Source organism: Gavialis gangeticus, unplaced genomic scaffold (genome assembly GCF_001723915.1).
Source record: "Gavialis gangeticus isolate Ggan-Ray unplaced genomic scaffold, GavGan_comp1, whole genome shotgun sequence".
Taxonomy (NCBI): domain Eukaryota; kingdom Metazoa; phylum Chordata; order Crocodylia; family Gavialidae; genus Gavialis; species Gavialis gangeticus.
The window spans coordinates 87,368,073-87,388,816 of record NW_017729033.1 but is presented as its reverse complement, the minus strand read 5'-3'; the positions used below and the strand labels follow the sequence as shown (position 1 = coordinate 87,388,816).

General features: G+C 44.3%; 1 protein-coding gene across 1 annotated transcript in view; it reads right to left on the bottom strand.

The window, feature by feature from the left end:
* Nucleotides 1-20,744, bottom strand: part of EMCN (endomucin) — a 65,522-nt gene that overhangs the window by 28,295 nt on the left and 16,483 nt on the right. Inside the window, exons 2-6 of the mRNA XM_019526282.1 lie at nucleotides 19,859-20,398; nucleotides 7,418-7,474; nucleotides 4,505-4,600; nucleotides 1,969-1,993; nucleotides 1,486-1,544 (exon numbers count right to left, since the gene is read on the bottom strand). Of these exons, the coding sequence (XP_019381827.1) occupies nucleotides 1,486-1,544; nucleotides 1,969-1,993; nucleotides 4,505-4,600; nucleotides 7,418-7,474; nucleotides 19,859-20,330 (709 nt within the window). The 5' untranslated portion in view covers nucleotides 20,331-20,398. The remainder of the gene's footprint in view (nucleotides 1-1,485; nucleotides 1,545-1,968; nucleotides 1,994-4,504; nucleotides 4,601-7,417; nucleotides 7,475-19,858; nucleotides 20,399-20,744) is intronic.

Below are 20,744 nucleotides of genomic sequence, written 5' to 3'. Positions count from 1 at the left end.
CTAACACAACAGAAGTGTTGGGGTTCCTAGGAACTCCAAGTTCCTCAAAAAATATTACTTCCCTAAACAGCATTAGACATTATTTTTTCCAGGTTGCCAAATACAAATACTTGAATAAGACACCTTTTCTCTAACCACCACCTTTGGTTACTTGGAACTGAGGAGCTTTGTTCCACATTTGACATCCTACTAGTTACAGGGGTGGGCAATTATTTGGGCCCGCTGGTCACAGGGAATTTTGTTGAGGTGTTGTGGGCCAGGTCAGCAACCCAGCTCCACCCTCCCCAACAGCTCATCAAACTCCCTATGTAGCACGGAGCTGTAGGCAGGCTGGGGACGCTGTTCAGGAGTAGGAGAAGCAAGTGAGGCTGGGATCACAGGGCGGGATCACAGGGTGCTGAGAGGGCAGGGCCAGGGCCAGGGCCCAGAGCAGAGCTGCAACCTGCTGCCCACACACCCCTGTGATGGGCACAGGCTCTCTGGGTAGGGCCAAGCAGACAGTAGATTGTGGTTCATATCCACCTGGCTGAGCGCCCTGTCCATGCAGCTCCCAGCCAATCTCCATGGAGACAGTGGGATAGTGACAGTGTCCTGATCTCATTGACAGTAACACTGTCCCAATCTCCTTAGGAGAGTGACAGCAAGGGCCCAGACCAGGGCAGAGTCCCATTTCTGCAGGCAGGGACATTCACTGAGTGCATCATGGCTCTGCCCCAGCCTTGCGCTGTCACTGCCCCAAAATCCCAGGGTTTCCCTGGTCCCACCCACCCATCCTGCTCCCCACCAGCCTGTAGCCCCATGCTAGCTGCCCAGCCAAGCAGCCTGCCTGAGTGGGTCCCAACCTCAGCAGTGGGTGCAGAGCAAACAGGCCAGGGTGCCCAGGCAGCAGGGCTGGGTAAGGCAGTAGTGGCAGCCAGAAGGAGCTGCCCCCACTGCAGGCCTGCCAGGAAAATGGAGTTGGCAGCCACACCGCCCCAGCCCCACTGTGTGCCTGGGCATGCATCACGGCCCAGGCTGCCCTGGGCTGGACAGAGCTGGGGGACCTGCTGTGGGCTGAGCAAAATTGCTTCATGAGCAATCTAGCCTGCAGGCCATATTTTGCCCACATCTGTTCTAGCAGGAGGGATATATTGCATCCATACTGTTGAGATTGGAAAGTGGCTATTCAAATAGGCAAATAAGAAGTGTTCTGAATGTGCTCCTAGCACACAAGGAAATGAACAGTGGTGATTTTTTTATTACAGTTTTTTTATAGATTTGTGCTACAAAGGCAGGTTTTATTTTCTTAGACAAATGAAATTTCTGCTTCTAGTTTTCATTAAAGACAGAGTTTGCATTTACTTGGGATCACTGACTGCTTCTAAGGCTGCTTCATTCAATGCAATGAATCAGAATTGGCCTAGCATTTTATTAAATTCAATGTAATATATCTTCCTTTGTGGACTCTATCATTTATAAAGAAAGTGAAAGCAGGGAAGCACTTACCAGTCTCAGAAGCTGTCTTCACAGAAAGAAGTTTGACACCCTCTTTATCTGATGGGGCTCTGTTTTAGTTGGAAGAAGTTAAGCAAACAATTACTTTTGGATACAGGGGAGAAAAGACAACAGACAGAAAAAAGTGGAGCTGTACAACTGCCCCTTGAGACTTAGGTCATAGGGGATAACAAATGGAGTAAGAGTTTAATCTCCAGTCTAGTGGAAAGGGAGCCAACACAGAGAAAACTGGGAACTGGTGTACTTCAGGCCATGCTGCAGCAACAAGTGAGGGTTAGCACTGCCGGTCTCCGTATGTATGAGAAATGTGAGCTGCCTTGTTCTCAATCACATATTTTCCTTTTGGGTATTTTTAAATATGTTAACAGGTTATATTGAAGTAGAGAAAAGCAGAGAGAAGCACATGCAAAAATTGCTGCGTTCCTGTGTCCTGTGTCTAGGCTGACAGGAACACAAGGACATGGCCTAACTTACTGTTCGGTTCCATTCTCTTGCCTCTCTAGAGAAGAAAAAAAACACCAAGTTTATGTTTTCGTGACTGCATAGTTTGACTAAATAAAAAGTTCAAGCTCAGCCAATACTAGCATAAGCCTAGTTGGCAATTTCACAGTACTGCAGCAAATACACTAATAATATTTTTATTAACAGGAACGTTAATTTGCACTCATATAACTCCTTTCACTGACAGAACGATCTCACCACAGTTTTCTGGTGTCTGAGTACTCTCTGTCCTTCATGTTAAAGTTGGTCCTCTTTGCCTGGAATAATTAACTACTTTTGGGCTAGGCAAAGAGCATGAAATCAAAAGCCTGTGAGAGGAAGGGAGATATGGGTTCCAGGCCCTCCTGTAATAGCTATTTAAGTATTTTACTTCATGTTGGCAGTGAAACAGGGCATTGAAACGGTTATAGGTCCCTCCTTCTCCCAAGTGAGTGCAATAAGCAGTGAGCTCTAGATTCACACAAATGCACTCTCTTTCAACAAATATTTAATTCTGCCAACCAAAGAGGAAAAGCATCAATAGGAGTGACTGCAAACAGCCTGTCCCAAATTCCCTATCACTTAAGTCATTCAATGAATGAGTTTTCGTTAAAGCACCTCCACCACCATTTTGCAGTGTGGGGGTACTGTTACACGAGACGCAGAAGCTGGCTGGAGCGTGGTAATTACCATGCTCCAACAGTCTCGATTAATTGTGTTTCCTCCGACCCACTGTAACTACAACGCATCAAAGCAGCCCCATGCCTCATGTATAGGCACCTGATTTAGGGGTGAATTCTGGGAGAATGCAGGTTTAATCTTCTCAGGCAAGGGAGGGAATTGAATCTAGGTCTCCTCATTCTTGAGGAATGTTCTAGCCAATTGAATAACTGCATAAAGAGGTAGTAACATCTCCACTTATATAGATGTATTTGGTCTGGAGTCTGTTCTGCCAAGTAGCCTTTAAGTGCAAGTCCCTGGTCTCTCCTGAATACACTTTACCCACCCACTCCTCCATTCATGCTCCAGATCTGGAAATAAGCTGGTGAAAAAGCTCTGGAGCATCCCTCTGCAGTCACTTTCAGACCTTGGCCTTCAGCATGCTTGGGAATGCACACTGTTAATGACCCCAAAGTATTTTCACTGGAATATTTATTTCTATGCTTGGAGCATGCATATGGGAGCATATGTAGAGTGTGGGATGTGCTCAAGAATAGTTCAGCTAGGATGCGAGCAGTGTTCATGAGCCCTGAGAATGCCTATCAGACCCAGCCCTGATGCTGAGACAGGCAGTGGAAAGAAAGCTTAGTGAATAACACATGAACTAGATGCTGAGCTGCTCTTGCATACTTGTCAGAGGTACTTTAATGTGGAAACTTTTGCCTGTGCTCTTTAGGCTCTTCCAAGGACAGACAGCAGAGTGTGTGCTTTGTAGATGTATATTTTGGCCAGCTGAAGCTAAGCAAATACTTCAGAAGAAAGTATCACAGAAATCACAGATATTCACTGAACCTTTTTAATGAATTTGATTTGTCTGAGTTCACATTCATAGAGGGAAAAATCAAGGAAATTTTCTCCATCTAAATTTTGACTCTTAAGCTTGGAGCATTTAGTAATTTCCCAGGCAAGTATCACAATTTTGCTTCTATGTTTTTTTCAGTTTACATTGCCATTTGCTAAACTTAATACGATTTCAATTTACCTAGGCTATTTACCTTGGCCTGAACCTTGAAGACCTTTTTGTAAGCTCCAAGCCCCAGGAATTATATAACTAAATCCCTGTACAAAACTCTCAGCTCATGCCCATTTACAAGAAGATAGAGACTGTATTTGGCTTCAAATTAGAGTACCCATCTCAATGGTACATTGCTTTTGCCTCTAACTCACTAAGTTGGCCCTTTGCTGTATTTGGCAAAATTAATGCACTAGAGTTGCTTCCCCATTCAACATGTTCCTCTTCAACATCTTATATAGGCTGATTTATCAAAACCACTGCTTATTTATATATAAATATTCTTTGCCCAGAGCTTTTTTGTTATCCATTTATATATTTTATGTGTACAGAGAAAGATATAATTATTAGTTCTATTTCTCCTAAAAGGAAGCATTGATTTTCTCCCCTGTATTTTGAACAGAGCTGATTTTGTTTAGCAGCAAATTCAACTTATTTTGCATCCTGCTGAACCAAGCAGTTCCTCTCAGTACACAAGATTCATTGATAGAGTCAGCACAGCTGTTCATCAGGTAACTACAGCATAAGGGGGAGCATTAAACTCCGTATGTTGTTGTGCTCTACAAGCATAATGAATATAACCATTTCCTTCCTTACCCATATCATACTCTAGTCTTGATAAAGAAGTGTTTTGTTTTGTTTTGGGTTTTTTTGTTACTAAAAATTAGAAGGATTAGCTATCAGATCACAATTAAATGTGGATGGCAGGTCAAATTAAAAAAAAACATGGCAATATTCCTCCAATACGTTATAACGGATTGAAGACAGTTTGCATAAAGAAAAGTGGTGAACAAATACCTGGGGTTGTCTTCCGGCACATTTTGCACAAGGCCACCAGAATGAATACAGACAAAGTTATTACTATTAAGGCAATCACAACTGGCAAAATAACGTCTGCAAAAGATGGATAAAATTATTTTACTGACTACATTCCACTTGTAGAACTTTAAAATATATTAATATAAGTAAATTAATGCTCTACTCCAGCCTCTCCTACAGCAGCAGCAACAATAGCTGTTCGTTTCTCTTCTGTATATGTTGTTCCTCTTATAACCACTAGATGGCAGGCTTGCAGCTTTTTGAAAACAGGGCTGTAGGCGGCAAGGCCTTCCCTCCCCCATCCCTAGTCATTCTGGAGCTTGTCTTTCGATGTCAGTCGCAACTATGCGGAGAGTGTATTTCTGCACACTCTTCCTTAGGACATTGTTATCATTTTTCCCTGCATTGGAATATTCAGTTTGTAACCTGTAATCATGATTAGGTCACCCCAGATGGTAATAGCCCCATATAAATTGTCATCACCCATGTTCCAGGAACTTGTTTGGGTTTTTTTAAGTCACATACAGTGAAACAAGATGAATTTGGAATGTAGTGGCTAAAGTGATTATTTCTCCTTTATCATGACAAACACCGAAAGACATGTAGAAATTGCTATCTGGTAGCATTTTTTCTCTGTACGTACAACCAGGGATGTGGAACACAAGCTTTCTTTAAAAATGAGGGCATTTCTCTCCTTTTATTATTTCCCACCATCTGCCATTTCCTGACAGGTGTTTCCCAGCCAAGAAGAAAAGGCGTGGAAAAAGAAGTTATGTAATAGTGATGCTTTTTTGGAAAATGTACATGACAGCCCCTGTTTTTCTCAGGTTATAATTGTTCACAGCTTCATTCTGTCAGGCTCACATTTAACAGGCTGTAACCCAATGACCTAGAGAAGAATGCTCCCAAGTCTTCCCTGCAATATGGGAGTCTTAGGTTTCAGTCCAAACCAGGCTCCAGCTCTCCTTGAGCTGGCAAGAGCTGGCAGAGCTGAAGAGGCAGAGCACTGCAGCTTTCAACAGCCACCTTTTTGCACTGATTAAATGGCAGTATTGCCAAGATACCGGGAGAGTGGGCTTGTTCCTTGCTTACTGTGCTGAAGGAGTAATAGATTCAGACTCTAGGGCAGAACAGTGGGAGATCATTTGCATCATTCACCAGCAGTCTTTCTGCTTTCAGCTAAAAGCACTAATGTTAGTGTCTTAGTGTCTGTTATATTACCTGGATCCAATGGAAGGGCTGACCTGGATTGAAAGACAGGGGCTGCTAAGAATACCTAGGATGGAGGATGATATGGGCAAGTGACATCTTCATGGCTCCCCCAAGGATGCAGCTCTTCCCAAAAAGTTTGTTGAGGCACTTAAAAAATGTATGTATTGCTACTGGAGGCAAATTTAAAGCAGTGGTTCCCAAACCAGAGGTTGCAACCCCAAATGGGATCCGAGGCACCATAGCAATTCAATGGTAAATAGTCAGGTTTGCACTGGAAGTGGGGTTGCGACCCTGGAAGACTGGGAGCTTCTGTCTTAGAGAAACACTTAAGTTGTGTATAGCTACACAAATACACTGGTCTTAGAAATCAGAGCTGCAGTAACACTGCCCCATTAGATGCATGTCTTATATTATACAGTAAGTAAGGGCCTATAAATAGCATTCAGTTGCCAGCTGCTTGGAGACACTCTGACCCCTTTGCCTTGAATGATTCTTTTAGTGTTAAATTAAGGGTTTCTGAAAACAGATGCAGGTAAAGGCACAATGGAAATCAATATGTGATCCACATGTGCATGGCAGGAGTGCAATTGTGGGATCATGCATTAGATCCCATTGCACCTTATTGCCAGTGCAGGGGGAGCCTGGGATTGTGATCCTGGGCTTCTCCTGCATCAGTTCCCTCAGCTGAGCCCCACAGCCAGTGGGACTTGCAGCAGGCAGCATTCCCTGTGCTGTCCCTGCTGCAAGCCCTACATCTGGCATCAGCTGCAGGACTTGCAACAGGGGCAGCGCTGCAAATGCTGCTACCACTGTGAGCCTCATCAGCTGCAGGGCTTCCAGTGGGAAGAAGGCTGCTGCTGCTGTGAGCCCTGCAGGTGATGAGGCTTACAGTGGCGGCAGCGTTCTCCCCACTGCTGGTGCTATGAGTCCTACAGCTAAAGACCCTGCCCGGTCTGTGAGCACCACACCCAGTGAGGCTCACTGGGGCAGCAGTGTTCTCCAGGCTGCAAACCCTGTGTCTGGCAAGGCTCCCAGAAGGGGCAGTCCAGGGAATTCTGCCACCACTGCCAGCCTTATCAGCTGTGGGGCTGGTAGCGAGTGGTGCACCCCTGTGACTAGGAGCCTCTCTGCTGAAGAGCTCCCAGCCAGAGGGGAGCAGTGGGGCACATGTTCAATTAACTGCATGATTAGAACAACTTACAAGGTTAGTACACATTTTTTGTGGAATAACTGTGTAGCTTACTGCTTGTTTTATCACTCCAGTAATTGGTTGAACATAAAGCTGGGTCACAACTGAAGGCAAGATAAACTGGTTAATCATGCCTTAAGTGTAACATGTACAGGGGGCCTGAGTCATACATCTCCCCATTGTCTTCACACCATTGGGTAGCCAAGTTCAAGCTTTTCACTTGCATTACTTCGCCCTCAGTCCTTGGGAATAATTCTACAGCTCCAAGGTAAGAGCAGTGTCATCTTGATGTTCATTAAGCCCTGTTTCTCTTGGAGAAAAGCCTTATAACAAAGACAGTTAAATTAGTTTTGTAATAGGGTCCATGGTCCCATAAGGATTGAGATAAGGCTGCCAATTTCAGTTTTGACAGAACCCTAATCACTCGCGCAGTACCACGCAGCTCTGCTGCAAATTGTAAAGATGGAGAATGAAGGAACATATTTACTCACTAGAAAAAGGGGAGCTGTCCACTATCTTGTCCTTGCCTCCAGCGCTGCCAGAACTTTCTGGAAAAGAAAAGAGTAGTGTTTCACAGTCAATGTTTTGTTATCATTTTCTCTTCACCTACCCTTGCTGGATTTTTATACAACCAGTCCTGAAGAGAAGCACAACTCTCTCTATCTTCCTCAACATGTGTGCTCAGAAGAACAGAGAAGGTACCATTCGAGTTGACAGATTGCTTCAGTGATTTTGAGCCTGGGGGAGAAGTCTTCCACGATGGGGGTTTTACCTGAAGGGATTCTGCAGTGGGCTAGGAGAAAATACTCATCAGGGACAAGGTATGTGCACCCTCATAGTGATTACGTGGCACCCTACCTTGGCACAATCTGCTCACAAACACACTAAAAGTGCACACAGTACACAGTCTCGTTCAGGAAGTCCAGTGTTATAGACATTTCCAACAAGGCCAAAAAAAAAGAAAAGAAAAAAAAGGTGGGTGAAACTTAAACACACATTTGAACAAAGTCTGACTAAGGGATCTACAAGCTAATAATAAATGAAAAAACACAACGAGCTAAAATGTTAGTAGTCTAACTGCTTTCTTGAGTCAGGTGTTTCAGTGGGAGTTGAATGCTTTCTCTGCTGCATTTATAGAGAAGAGAAATGGTTGGTTAGTATAATCAACAGTAGGTGTTCTCTGGGGATTTTCCAGAGGCTGTAGTATAAGGCACCGTTTTCTACCTTCAGGCACTAATCTGAATTCGAGTCAGGTATCAACTACCAAACAAGTTTATTACTGCACTGCAGAAAGGTTATAGCAAAGCAAAATCACTAAACTTAAGAGGAGGCAAATGTCTATGCTTCTTTGCTTGCCATTCTCATCATACACAAATTAACAAAAAAAGGTTTGAGCCCTATATGCAATAGTACATGAGCCATTGTGCACCTCGAATTGCACATACAATTATTGTAGCTGGGTGTGCAAACTTTGCAACTGCCCAAGTAAATGGAGAGTTAGGTGGGCAGCCACACAGCACATTTATCCAATATTATCTGCATTTACCGTAATGTAAATGTGGAGCAGACACAAAATACTCAGCCCTATGCCAGCATAAGGCACTCTACTGTGGGGTACTAGTTACCCCATAGAAAATCTAAAGTAAATGAGTGGGTTACATAGGCGTGCCAATTGTGTTCACAGCTCTAGTCAGTTTTTCTTATGTAGCACATGTTCGCTGCAGAAACTATTACCAAGTCCATCACCACTTAATGGTTATCTGTGTACTCTGAACACTGGTGTACCTTACATTGCATGTATGTTACAGAGTCAACCTGTTGCATGTCTCCACCCCGAGGTGCCTAACAATAATATGGTCATAATAGTAAAGTTTAAGCATTTATATAATTCATCTATGATATGAGAAATAGCTCCCACAAAGCAGACTACAGAGAGGAGGGCGTGTTAAAGATACATAGTGGGACCTAACAGGGGTCACATATATATTTTTCATTTACGTTACAGATAGAAACCCTGTTGGTGCATACGCGCTGTCCCCAAGTACTTGCCATCTAACCAGGCTAGGACTGGTTGGGGAGGCAAGGCAATTAAATATTATTAGCCCTATGTTACATATGGGAACTGAGGCACAGAAAGAGCTTAAGTTGTTTTTGTAAGGTGGCCTCAGAGCTAGGAAGAGATTACAAAGCTCCTGAATCCTTAGTCTAATGCCTTAGCCTCAAGGCTGTCATTTTTTTCATATAGATGCTGTAAAAATGTAGGAGTGGCATAGATTTCTTGTAACAAATTGAAAATCTGGTCCATCTAAGTTTTAGAGCTTGGGCTCATCTGATGAGAACTTCAGCTTTTCATAACAAACTATTCTGTTTAACTATAAAATAATACCTTGCCGACAGCTGCAAAAGGAGTGAGGGGGCAGGATCCCATGTAGGGTGGCCACTGACCCTCAGAATACAGGTCATCCGCTTGGTGAGGGCTAGGGCCATTGGGCCCCTTGACCAATCAGCAGCAAGCAGCAGGACCACCACAAAAAGGCCACCTTCTTCCCGCCCTCCCTCCAGGGCTGGCAAGGAACCCTGCTCCTCCTGGCTGTGCACCACCCTCTCTCTAGGCACAGCCAATAGAATTACGAGGACAAATGGTTGACATGTATTTCCACCAATGAACTGAAAAACAGAACTTTTTTCAATCTGTTCCTCATTCAGTAATGAACAGCAGACAAAGGGTTTAAACACAGGATGGTCCAATATAAAACAGGACCATGGCCACCTTAATCATGTGGCTTGTTTTTCCAAAGGCTTTCTGGATATTACAGGTTTGCTGCGGTTTCCATACAAATAGATTCTCAGAACTGTTTAACATCCAGTGTGAACAGGGTGCCAGGGCACTGGACTAAGAGTCATAAGACTTGGGTTTTAGGCCTGGCTATTACTGATTAACCCTGTGACCTTGGCAAGCTCTTTTAGTTCTCTGTTTCTTTTCCCGACCTGCCTTTGGCTTGCCTTAGACCATAACATGTTTGGATGAGGATTGTTTTTTAATGTATAGTGCCCAGCATAGTGGGGCCCTGTTCTCAAAAAGGGCATCATCTTATATAATATAGGTGATGGCTGTAGTCCAAGGCCATTATGTCTGCAAAATCAGAAGGTTCCTTCAAAGTACAAATTAGCTTTTCCATGGTGTCTATCTGTGATGTGATTATAATGTATGGCTAGAGTCTGCTATCTTAGACACTTTATGATGGTTAATTCTAATAATTTTCATAATTCAATGCTATTGCTTCAGATTCTCCAAAGAAATACTAGCAAACCATTCATTACCTACCTCTACTGCTATAGTAAGAATTAAGCAAGCAAACAAAATGTACAAGAACAACTGAAACTGTGTACTGATCTACTATAGCAACAGAAACAAAAAAGAAAGGCTTGCAGCATTAAATACCAGTCTTCCTCATCCCAAGTGTGAATTTGGAAGATGTGCAAGTTACAGAGAATAATCTATGCAGTATCACTGTTCATACTGAACTCTACTTGGACAGATAAAAAAAAAAGTCGGCAATATTTTACAGAAGCCTATCAGAAAAAGAAAGCGAATCCAAGGTGCAACCTATACTGTTGTTGTTATTCAGCAAGAAAGAAGAAAATCCAGAATTATGTTCCCCGCCCCCTGCAAAAAAAAAAAAATCTGAGAAGAATGGAGCCAGTACCTATCAGTGAACAGCTGGCATTTAGTAAGTGTCTTACAAGCTTAAATGCCTCATTGAGAGAGGTAAAGGACTACTCCACATCTTCAAGTGTCACAAAGCCTTTTAGAGATGAATCTTCATTAATTACTTGAGTGCTCTTGGCTAGCAGTTTGCAGAGCAGCAGGAGTCATAGGCATTGTTAATGAGGAAGAAATGGACCTCACATCACATAATGCATAATGTTTACTGGCCCACTACTGTCAGCTGCAGTGTCCACTTCAGCAATTTTCAGTGCCATACAGTAATTCCTGCTATTGTCAGCAAGCTGCTGCCCTAATATCTTGATTAGAATTTGTTTGGAAAGTAAGAAGTTAGTAGTAGTGCTGAAGTGATGATGTTGCCATGATGATCCAGGAGATATGCAAGAGGCAAGAATTTTTGTGGGTGATAGGTTTTATTGAACAACCATATGGTTGGTATAGACATAGGCAAGCTTTCAGTTATCACAGTACGCTTATTCAGGCCTCACAAAGTTTGTGAATGTTTCAGATGGGGAATCTAGCTACAAAACAAGTTTTTTATGATGTTATATTAAGCCTGACTTACACAAGTAATATACAAGTTACAAATAGTTGGGCATATAAGTTTGTGAGTAAGTGCATTGAGATGAGGGCTATGCAACGTCAGCTATTTCTATCTGCTGTGGACCTCACTGTTAGCACCCTTGCTTTTGTGGCCTACATCCTTGAATACAGAAAATAGGGCTAGACTTATACCTAGTGCAGGGCATGATTTCTGCTAAATGGGTGCCAACCAGGATCATGTAGCTTGTCTCCAAAGCTTGCATAGAGTTTTCCACTTCTTTCTTGTGTACCATTCAATGTGTTACATTTGATCTATGGAAGTCCTCCACAGTTTAGGACCTGGCTTTCTGAGCATCTGTTTTTCCATGCATGTGCTGCCATGGCAATAGAATGCAGCTGGCATGTTATGAATGGCTATTAAGTAAGATGTTTTGGGGTTCAAAGGCAATGGCCAACTCATTTTAACATGCATAGTAGGGCTGTGTGAAGCTTCAGTAACTGATTCAATCTGGAGGAGATTCGGCGCGATTCGGCAACAGAATCTCCAAATCTGAATTGAATCGGGAGACCAACTAAAAGGTCTGAATCGAATTGGAAGCCTCCAAATTGATTCAGAAAAGACTGTTGAGGTGGGCAGAGTGGGAAGGGAAGGGGCGTGGGGGGGAGGGTTTGGGTCTGGGACTGGGACAAGCTGCCCAGCCATGGCAGGAGGACACAGGACTGCGGGAGTGGGGTGGGGAGATGCAGGATGCGGGTGCAGCAGGACTTGGAGTGGGGGCTATGCTCTGCTGCTGCTTGCCCAGCTGAGGCGGGTGGCAATGCAGGCATGGCTCATTCTGGGCAGAAGGGGGCACGCAGCTGCAGGGCATAGCCCACCACTTGCTCAGCCAGGGTGGGCTGGGAGGCAGGATGTGGGTGCAGCAGTGATGGGAGCAGGGGCTATGCCCTGCTGTCACTTGCCCCCTTCTGCCCAGAGTGAACCTTGCCTGCATTGTGCCCCTCCTCCCACCCTGGCTGGACAACCGGCAGCAGGGCATAGCTCCTGATCTGAGCACAGCTGAGCCTGCATCTCGCCCCCTCCCACCCCCCTGCCCAAGTCCTGGCTGGACAGCTTGTCTCAGCCCCAATCCCTCTCTCCCCCACACTTTTTCCCTCCCCTCTCCGCCCACCACAACAGACTTACCAGCTGGAGGCAGCTGTGTCCAGCGTGGTAAAGACTGCTGCCTGTTTAGTCTATGGCCCAATCTCTGAAGCGGTGCCGAATCTTCGGATCCACTTCAGCCGAATCGACTCCTAATCAAATCATTGTCCCTCTGAATCAACTAAATCCGAATCCAAAGTGAATACTTTCTGCTTTGCACAAGCCTAATGCATAACACTTTTCCTCCAGCTGTTACTTAGTAAACACCATTATCTGGACACTGCTATGCCCTTATGGTTCCGTACTATATTTGTTGGGTAAGATGTAAAAATCACTAAAGCAACCATACTTGTTTTTAGGAATCTTATCCTATGTGGTAGTAATTATGTGCAGAACTAATAGTACCTGTAGGACAGAATATTTTCAGCATTATATAATCTGCAACATATTCAATATATGATCTGGCGAGAATAATTATATATTACCCTGATGCAAAGGGTCAGTACATGACAGCAGCAAAAATGCAGCAAGAGTGCCAAAATAACTTCATGTGCCTTTAGGATTACAGTCTGCTCAGGTGCTCTTTTAGCCACTGATGTAAACTAGAGCTTTCTAGAGCTGCTGTAAGTTATATCAACTTTTCCTCAACAGTCCTTTGTTCGCCTCACTGCCCATAAGAGCTGGAGTGCAGACTGTATGCCATGTGCTCACAGTCTAATTCCCCCTCTTAATAATTCCCCCAAATAAAAGAAGAAAATATTCACCACTTCCACCTTAGCAGGAAAGATAGTAGGTGGACCTTCTACTGTACCCGATATTTTCTGTTTCTGTCAAACAGCTGGAGGAAGAGTGCTATACATGTTAAAATGAGTTGGCTATTGCCTTTGAACCTAAAAACATCTCCCCCCATTCCCAATTCTCCCTTCACATCTCAACTCCTTGTCTGTTCCTCTCCTTCCTGTCCCAGATCTCCTTTCTGGTCTCTACTACCAGTCTCCTTGAGTGGGAGTACTCTACTCCGAGTCTTTTTGGTGCATGCCCAGTTAGGATGGAATCCTTTCAATTTTAGCTGCAAAGCTCTAGCAAACTTACTGAGCATGCATGAAGTGTTTTTTCAAGGTCTTATAATTTGCCCAATTTTAGTAAATTTCCACAGAGATGACACAACTTCTTCTACTATGTTTCTATCAAACTTCAATTGTGTCTAGACAGAAAATGTACCAAGTCTAGGAGCAGCACTTTCAAACACATCATCGTGCTCCCTGTGTACTAGCTGCCCAACTGGAAGCCATGTAGCCAAATTTGTGCTGTGCAAGGGATAGACTAATTAACACATGACTTTCAGGTCCCCATTCCAAAACATGGGGACACTAGTGCTTTCTAAAGAAAATATATCCCCTAACAGCAAAAGGCTGTATTTTACCCAAGCTTTTTTCATAGAAACTAAGGAACCATTTGAGGTAGGCAGTAGCCAATATGTAAAATGTCAGTCCAAACATGTAAAGTCTGGTAGAGTTGATGGCTCTAAAGTGGAAAATTTTGGGAAATATTAATAATAGGCCCACCTATAACATGCAGTTCTGCTCTGGTCACTTCAGATGTAGAGAAGACAGTGAAGTCCATTTCAGAACTCATAAACTATTCAACACGATACTACCTAATTCCTAAAGACTATAGTAACCTACCTTATCCAGCAACTGCAAAACATCTTCTAAGCCATCACCATTAATAAAGCTAAACAGAGTTGAAAAAATCTTTTCCATACGTAGTTTCACCTGGATTCTGTCAAAACTTGAAAGAACTAGAGATTAAAAAATGTTTCTCTTTCTGTCTGTCCTTCCTTCTAGTCAAGCAGCTAATGTGTAAGCATGTTCTGGATAAGGATCAGCACTGGCACATAAATGCAATTGTGCTTATCTGAGCAATGCAGTCTCTGTTTTCAGTTATTTTCTAAATTATGAGACATCATCCTCTGTTTGATAGTATAGTTCTATGCTTCAAGAAAGAAAAAGACAAGAAGAAGGCAGCAGCTCATTGCTAACCATGTACTGTAATTGTTCTATCTATTTCTGGGTCACCACACCCTCTAAGGCTATAAATCAGAAAGGCAGATGTTCTGTATAAAGTATCTGGAAAGATTATCTGATTCACCATTGAAAGGTTATGTGTACAAAATATGCTTAAACTAAATCTTTGTTGGAAGTTGTGACAGAGGGCCATCCCAAGGCAGGTCACAACGTCAGCCCGCCCACCTGACTCACCTGCCATGCCTTTGTTAATATAAAATAGTTGTTTCTAGGCAGGAGGCTGCCCACTTAATGCCCTGATGCCAAGGGCATAATACATGGCTGCAAACCACTCCTACTCTGTGTGCCATACCTCACAGATGGCATCCAAAATCCACTATTACCCCCCCGCCCCCTTAAGTGGGCTGCTCTCAGCTTCTGACCCAAACTTGGCCTTAGGCGTCCTCAGACATACCTTGGTCACAACTGTCAGTATTACGCCCCCAGCCTCTTAGCTGGGCCGCACTATCTACCCCCTCTCTGGGGTTTCAACTCCAGCCAGCCTATTCACAGTCCTTCAGGCCCCCACGAATCCTACTCTATGCAACTTCTGGCTCTCACTCTACCCCCTTACTAGGGCTTCTGGGCCTGATGCCCCTTGAACCTCAGGTGTCTGTCAACATGCCTGGACCCCTAACTCAGCCTACGGCCCACTCAGGCCTCAGGTGTCTGTTGATGTGCCTGGACCCTGCCTCAGGCCCCACTCAGTGGACCTGGGCCTTGTGTTTTTCTGTTGGGGTGTGCTCCCCTGGCCTTTTCCCTTCATGGGTTACCCACAAGGCAGCGGGGGCTGAGGCTTTCTAGCACCCCATACTTGTCTTTCTCTAGGGAGGCATGGGTGTGGCATTTCCTGGGGACTACCCCTCTGTAGGCAGCCCCACCACACCAGCTAACCCCAACAGGGGTGAAAACTGGCAGATGGTGAAAGACACCAATAACCTATCTTGTTCCATTTTATCCTCAAAAACCCACTACTAAAGTAGCCTCAATATCCTGTAGTTTCCTTTTTTCTTTTTTTCTTTTTGGAAGGCAGCCACATGAAACTGTTTTTACAAGTAAAACAAGTGCATAAATAACTCAGACAGAATACTGTAATCTAAATCAGAGTAACATTAAGAGCCTTAAACATTATTCATTGGTCTGACTGTACTTTTTGGTTAGGCCTATAATTACATGAGCCAACAGTTTGCCAGTTTTATCATGTTCTAATTCTTTCAAACTATCTTTTCATGCCTCCTGTTGCTCAGAAGCAGTAACCACCAAGCAGTTGTGAGATAAGACTGCTGATCTGAGTTTCTGGATAATTATTGGTGTACATAAAGGGTCAAACTTTCCTTGTCTTACTCATATTAGTTGTCCTGTTAGTTCTGGAGAGAGAACTTCTCTGAGTTAAGTAAGAAGCACTTAACAGTCCAGACAGAGCAATGAAAATATCCATGGCTGTAGTAGGAAGTTGATTCAGTTGACTACAGCTTAATTCAGCCTTCAGTAAGAAATCTCTTCATAGTAACACTGTATTTGGTGGATTTAGATTCTTACTGCCTTAACATCCAAAGTCCATGGTGAGTCCTTTATGAATCACCTCTTGCAGTGTAATAACAAAACATAATAATTTCTGCTATTGCTTACATGAGGGGTCAATGTCATCAACCTTTAAGAATGGGGGGCCACGTCTTGCACTGGAGCAGTCACCACAGGTTTTCACTTCCCTCTGCAGCACCCCCCTTCACAACTCTCCCCACTCCAACCCCTTCCACTGACTGCTGCTAAACTCCATTGCCAAGGGAATACTCAGCCACAGATTTAATGGCATGAGGCAGCAGTGGGGGATGGGGAACCCCTTGGGGTAGAGCAGGAACACTGGATGCTGCAGACAAGACTGGCAGCACATGGCAGAGAAATGTATGGCTCAGGGTGGAGAAGGGGCTCCTGCTATCACATGCCACTGATCTTCAGAACTGTTGGCCAGATCCAATTTCTTCACAGGCTATGATCTGCCACTCTCTTCTGTTGCTCTTCAACTCTCTCTGATGCCTTTCTCACATCCCAGCTGAAAGAGCAGGTTAAATTTTTCCATTAAAATGTCTTTTCAAAGGGTTTTTTTTTTTTCAGAAATAGAATTTCTACTTTCTGTTTGGAAAATCAAAATCAATATATTGCTTTATGGTAGGTTGTTCCAACAGAAAGACTATAATGGAACTTGGACTGGGCCCTTTAAAAGTGAAAAGGCACACTTGCTCTGAGGTTGATTATTTCAGATTTTCTTTTTGTAACTTAATACATATTTCATTATAAAACATCCACTGGGAACAATTATGCACTGTGTTACTCCAGTTTTTTTATGTTTGTAACCCAGTGACAATAGTAAAGACACATTGGAGTAAAGAGAAATAATGTAATGATAAAAGCTATAATTCACATATTTAACCTAATCACAGTGAAGAGCTGTGAAGGACTGATAATATCCAGCTGATGAATCTCTCTTAATCAATGCATTTTTACAGGACTCCAACCAAAGAAGAAGGCACTGACAGGAGACCTGAGAGGTGCTACTAACTGTTGCTATGTCTCATGGCAAATAATGCCATTTTTCCAACCTAACCAAAGTGACCTGTTCAGTATTTAATTCACAAGTTGTTTCCACTTTTTCATTACCAGTTTACCATATATTTTTTTTAATGTTTTATCAGAAACTCAAAGGGTAGAACATTTTTCGTCTCCAAGTATTTACACTACCGTTGATTCTATGGAAAAGAGTAGAAGTGATTCTCAAAATCATAGTTAAGCAACTTAGAGTATTTATAAGGGTATGTACAACTCAAGCTGTCCAATTTCTATGTGGACAGGGACCACACAACACAAGGGTCTTGCTAAAAAGGAACTGAGAGCCCCTGCGGCTGCAGGCCACACTCATTCTCACTGTAGCATGTTCCCTGATGCCAGCCCCCAATATACCCTATACCTGCATCCTCCCCAGCTGCACTGCATGCCCCTTGCTGCCCCCCTGCAGTTCCACTAGTCTAAATGCCCTAGAGGCAAGTGTTCATAGGGCTTTAAATGGTTAAAAATGGCCAATGCAGTGGAAATCTTCCCCACATTGGACTATGTTGAAGTCTAAATGAATTGGGGTTCACATGTTTGAATGAGCACTTGTACACTTCCCCAGATACGTTTACAGAATTCATGGATGTGATCATTCAAGATCACTGAGATCTGAAACTTATGCACGTATAGGAAGCTGAAATCCATGTTAGCTGTTACATTTTTGTCAGCCAATAGGTCTGAAGTTCTTTCTTACTCTGGTCTTGGATACTCTAGATTAACTTAGAACCATCTTTCACTGGAAGCACGTGCCCCTAGGTAGTAGCATCTGTTTTTCTTGAGCTGATCTTGAACCATGTTGACAGCTGCCACAGACAGCAGTCTGGATTGATCACGAACTGTTTTACAATTCCACTTATTCCTTCATGAATGTTTGTTGTTAAGAAAAATAATAGTCTAAATGAAACCATTGCCTTTAAGGAGATTGCATTTTGATGGCACAATTTAGTCCAATATGCATTAAGAAATCCAAACAGGTGATCTGTCAGTCTTCCATAGACAAAAGAGGTAAACCAGGTCGATCAAAGCAATTTGTTATATTTTTATCTTGGTATCAGCTTTCAGCTATGTTTACTTCCTAATGTTTAAACATCCAAAACGCCACTCTAAATTACACCCAGTGTATTTATTATCCCATGTGGATATTATGTAAGATTAATGGCTTCTAACCTGATAGTCATTTTATGCCCTAATTCAAGCTGTCCAATTTCTACGTGGACAGGAACTGCACAACACACGGGTCATACTAGCAGGGACTGAGAGCCCCTGGGGCTGCATGCCCCTCCCTCCCCCCACTGCAGCATGTACCAGCCCCCCTGGTGCTACCCTTTGCCTACATCCCCCCCTTCTGTACTGCATGGCCCCTGCTGCACTGTACAGACCACAACACTGCACCATGTACCCTGCCTCACCCTCACCTTCCAGACTGCAAGCTCACCCCACTGTACCACACTGCTCAGGCACTGGACTACACTGCTGAGGCTCAGGCATCACACCTCGGGCTCCTCCAGCCCTGTGGGCTGAAGCATATACTGCGCTGCCCTACCCCTGGGGAAGGGGCAAGAAAGGGAAGCCAGATGGTAGGAGAGGGGAGCCTAGAGGGATCCCAGTTGCTGCTGCAGCCAGTGATGCAGGGGACCAGTGGCTGGGTGCGAGCCTGGGGGCTGCAACTTAATGCCTTGTGGACTGCAGTGAACAATATTATTTGATTATTCTTACAGAATTAGTTTGGTTTTCTGAATTGTTAATGATCCTAAAATTTACAACTGCCACAAGAGTGATTATATGCGGCAGTAATAAGCAGGGGCAGCACTAGGGGGCTATAGCCACCCCATAATTTGCATTAACCCCCCCATAGCCAACCCTTACCAGCACCACCCCATCCAAGGCCTCCACTATCCTCAGGCCACTGTGGCTCACCCCACATAGCCGAGCCTGCCCTGCTTTTGCCCATAGAGGTGTGGTGCCTTAAGTGAGTATTGTTAAAAAAATGAATAAGTACATTTGGCCAGATGAGTAAGTACGTTTGACGCAGCCCCTCCCCCCAGTATTCTGTCTAGTCCACTTCAGCCCCCCTCCACTCGGAAGAGGCTGGTGCCACCCCAGTAGTAAGTCTTTCTATTTTATCTAATAGCTAGCAAATTGCCCGTGAAGAATGATGGGGGAGGAGAGGGGGGATGGAGTGCCACCATTCACCACCCTATGCCGCGGAGGTGGCAGCAGCATGGGGTGCTAGTGAAGGGGGGCAGAGGGGACAGCGGGGCAAGCTTCCCTCCCTCCCTGCTCCTGGGAGGTGGTGGTAGTGCAGGGTGGTGGGTGGCAGTGCTCCATCCCCACCCGCCCCGCCCCCTGCCTCAGCTGCTGGACTCATCTCACCCCCATCCCTGCTCCTCAGAGGTGGTGGAGTGCTGCCATGATGGCAGGGATGGAGTGGCAGGGGGTGGGGTGAAGCCAGAACCACTGGCCTTGCCCCCTACTCGGTCCCCTTCATCCCATCCTTATGGCAGTGCTCCACCTCCTCCAAGGATCAGGGCTGGGGTGGGGGAGGGGGGAGGTTAGTTTCACTAACCAATCAGAGGGCTTCAAGAGCATTACAGACAGTCAGACAGACTAAGCCCTTTATTATATAAAAATGTATTGTCCCTTTAATTAGAATATCCAAACTCTGAATCTTGTGAAGTACAGCCATCACTAATCACAACACAAAAGCTAAATAACACTGACATTTCACGCTGAACATGGACAGCTCAGAGAAAGAACTCTTGTTTCAGGACAATATGTGACAGATGATGCAAAGATTCAGTTATTCATATCTTTTTACCCCTTTGGCTATGAAATTGTCTCCATCACTTACGTGTGGTTCCATTAGTAGCATTCGGTCCTGTTCTTTCTGGAATTGTAGTTGACCCAGGTGTGTTGTCTGCTGTATTAGCTCCCACTGGTGATGCAGACAACCTAGGGGAGCTGGCTCTTGTATTGTCTTCGACTGGTGCTGGAGGTGACACAAGAGTGTCATTTGTGCCACTGGCTCCTGCTGGAGATGGAGGTGACACAAGAGTGTCATGTGTGCCATTAGTTCCTGGTAGAATTGGAGGTGACACAAGAGTGTCATTCATGCCATTAGTTCCTGCTGGGGCTGGAGGTGACACAGGAGTGTCATTTGTGTCATTAGTTCCTGCTGGGGCTGGAGGTGACACAGGAGTGGCATTTGTGCCATTAGTTCTTGCTGGAACTGGAGGTGACACAAGAGCGTTATTTGTGCCATTAGTTCCTGCTGGAGTTGAGAGCGACTTCTCTGGGATCTTTGTTGAATTAGCTTCTGCCATGTTTAGAGCTAAAGCCGACCCAGCAGTGGTAATGCTTTCATTACTCTTTGCATGTTTTGCAGTGGTAGCTGGAAGTGCAAAGAGAACAGTCACATGAGAACATACCTGGTAGAAAATTATGCCAGATTCTAATCCGTGCAGCAATGTATACACACAACATGCTCTCAGCCCAAACCTGTGCTAAGATCAGATAGAGTAGCTGGAGCTCCTCACCTTTTTGAAATCCCTTGCTTGCCAAATAGGCTCTCATAGATTGTTACTCCTGGATTAAGTAACAGAAGCCTTGGGCCTTCACTGAAGAACAAGTCTTAAGAGAATGGGAAGATAGCTTAGAGTCATCCTTCTCTGCCAACCCAGAGCAAGAATAACTTAGAGTGCAACTTGGTCAGAAGAGAGGAGCTGGCTTGCTATATT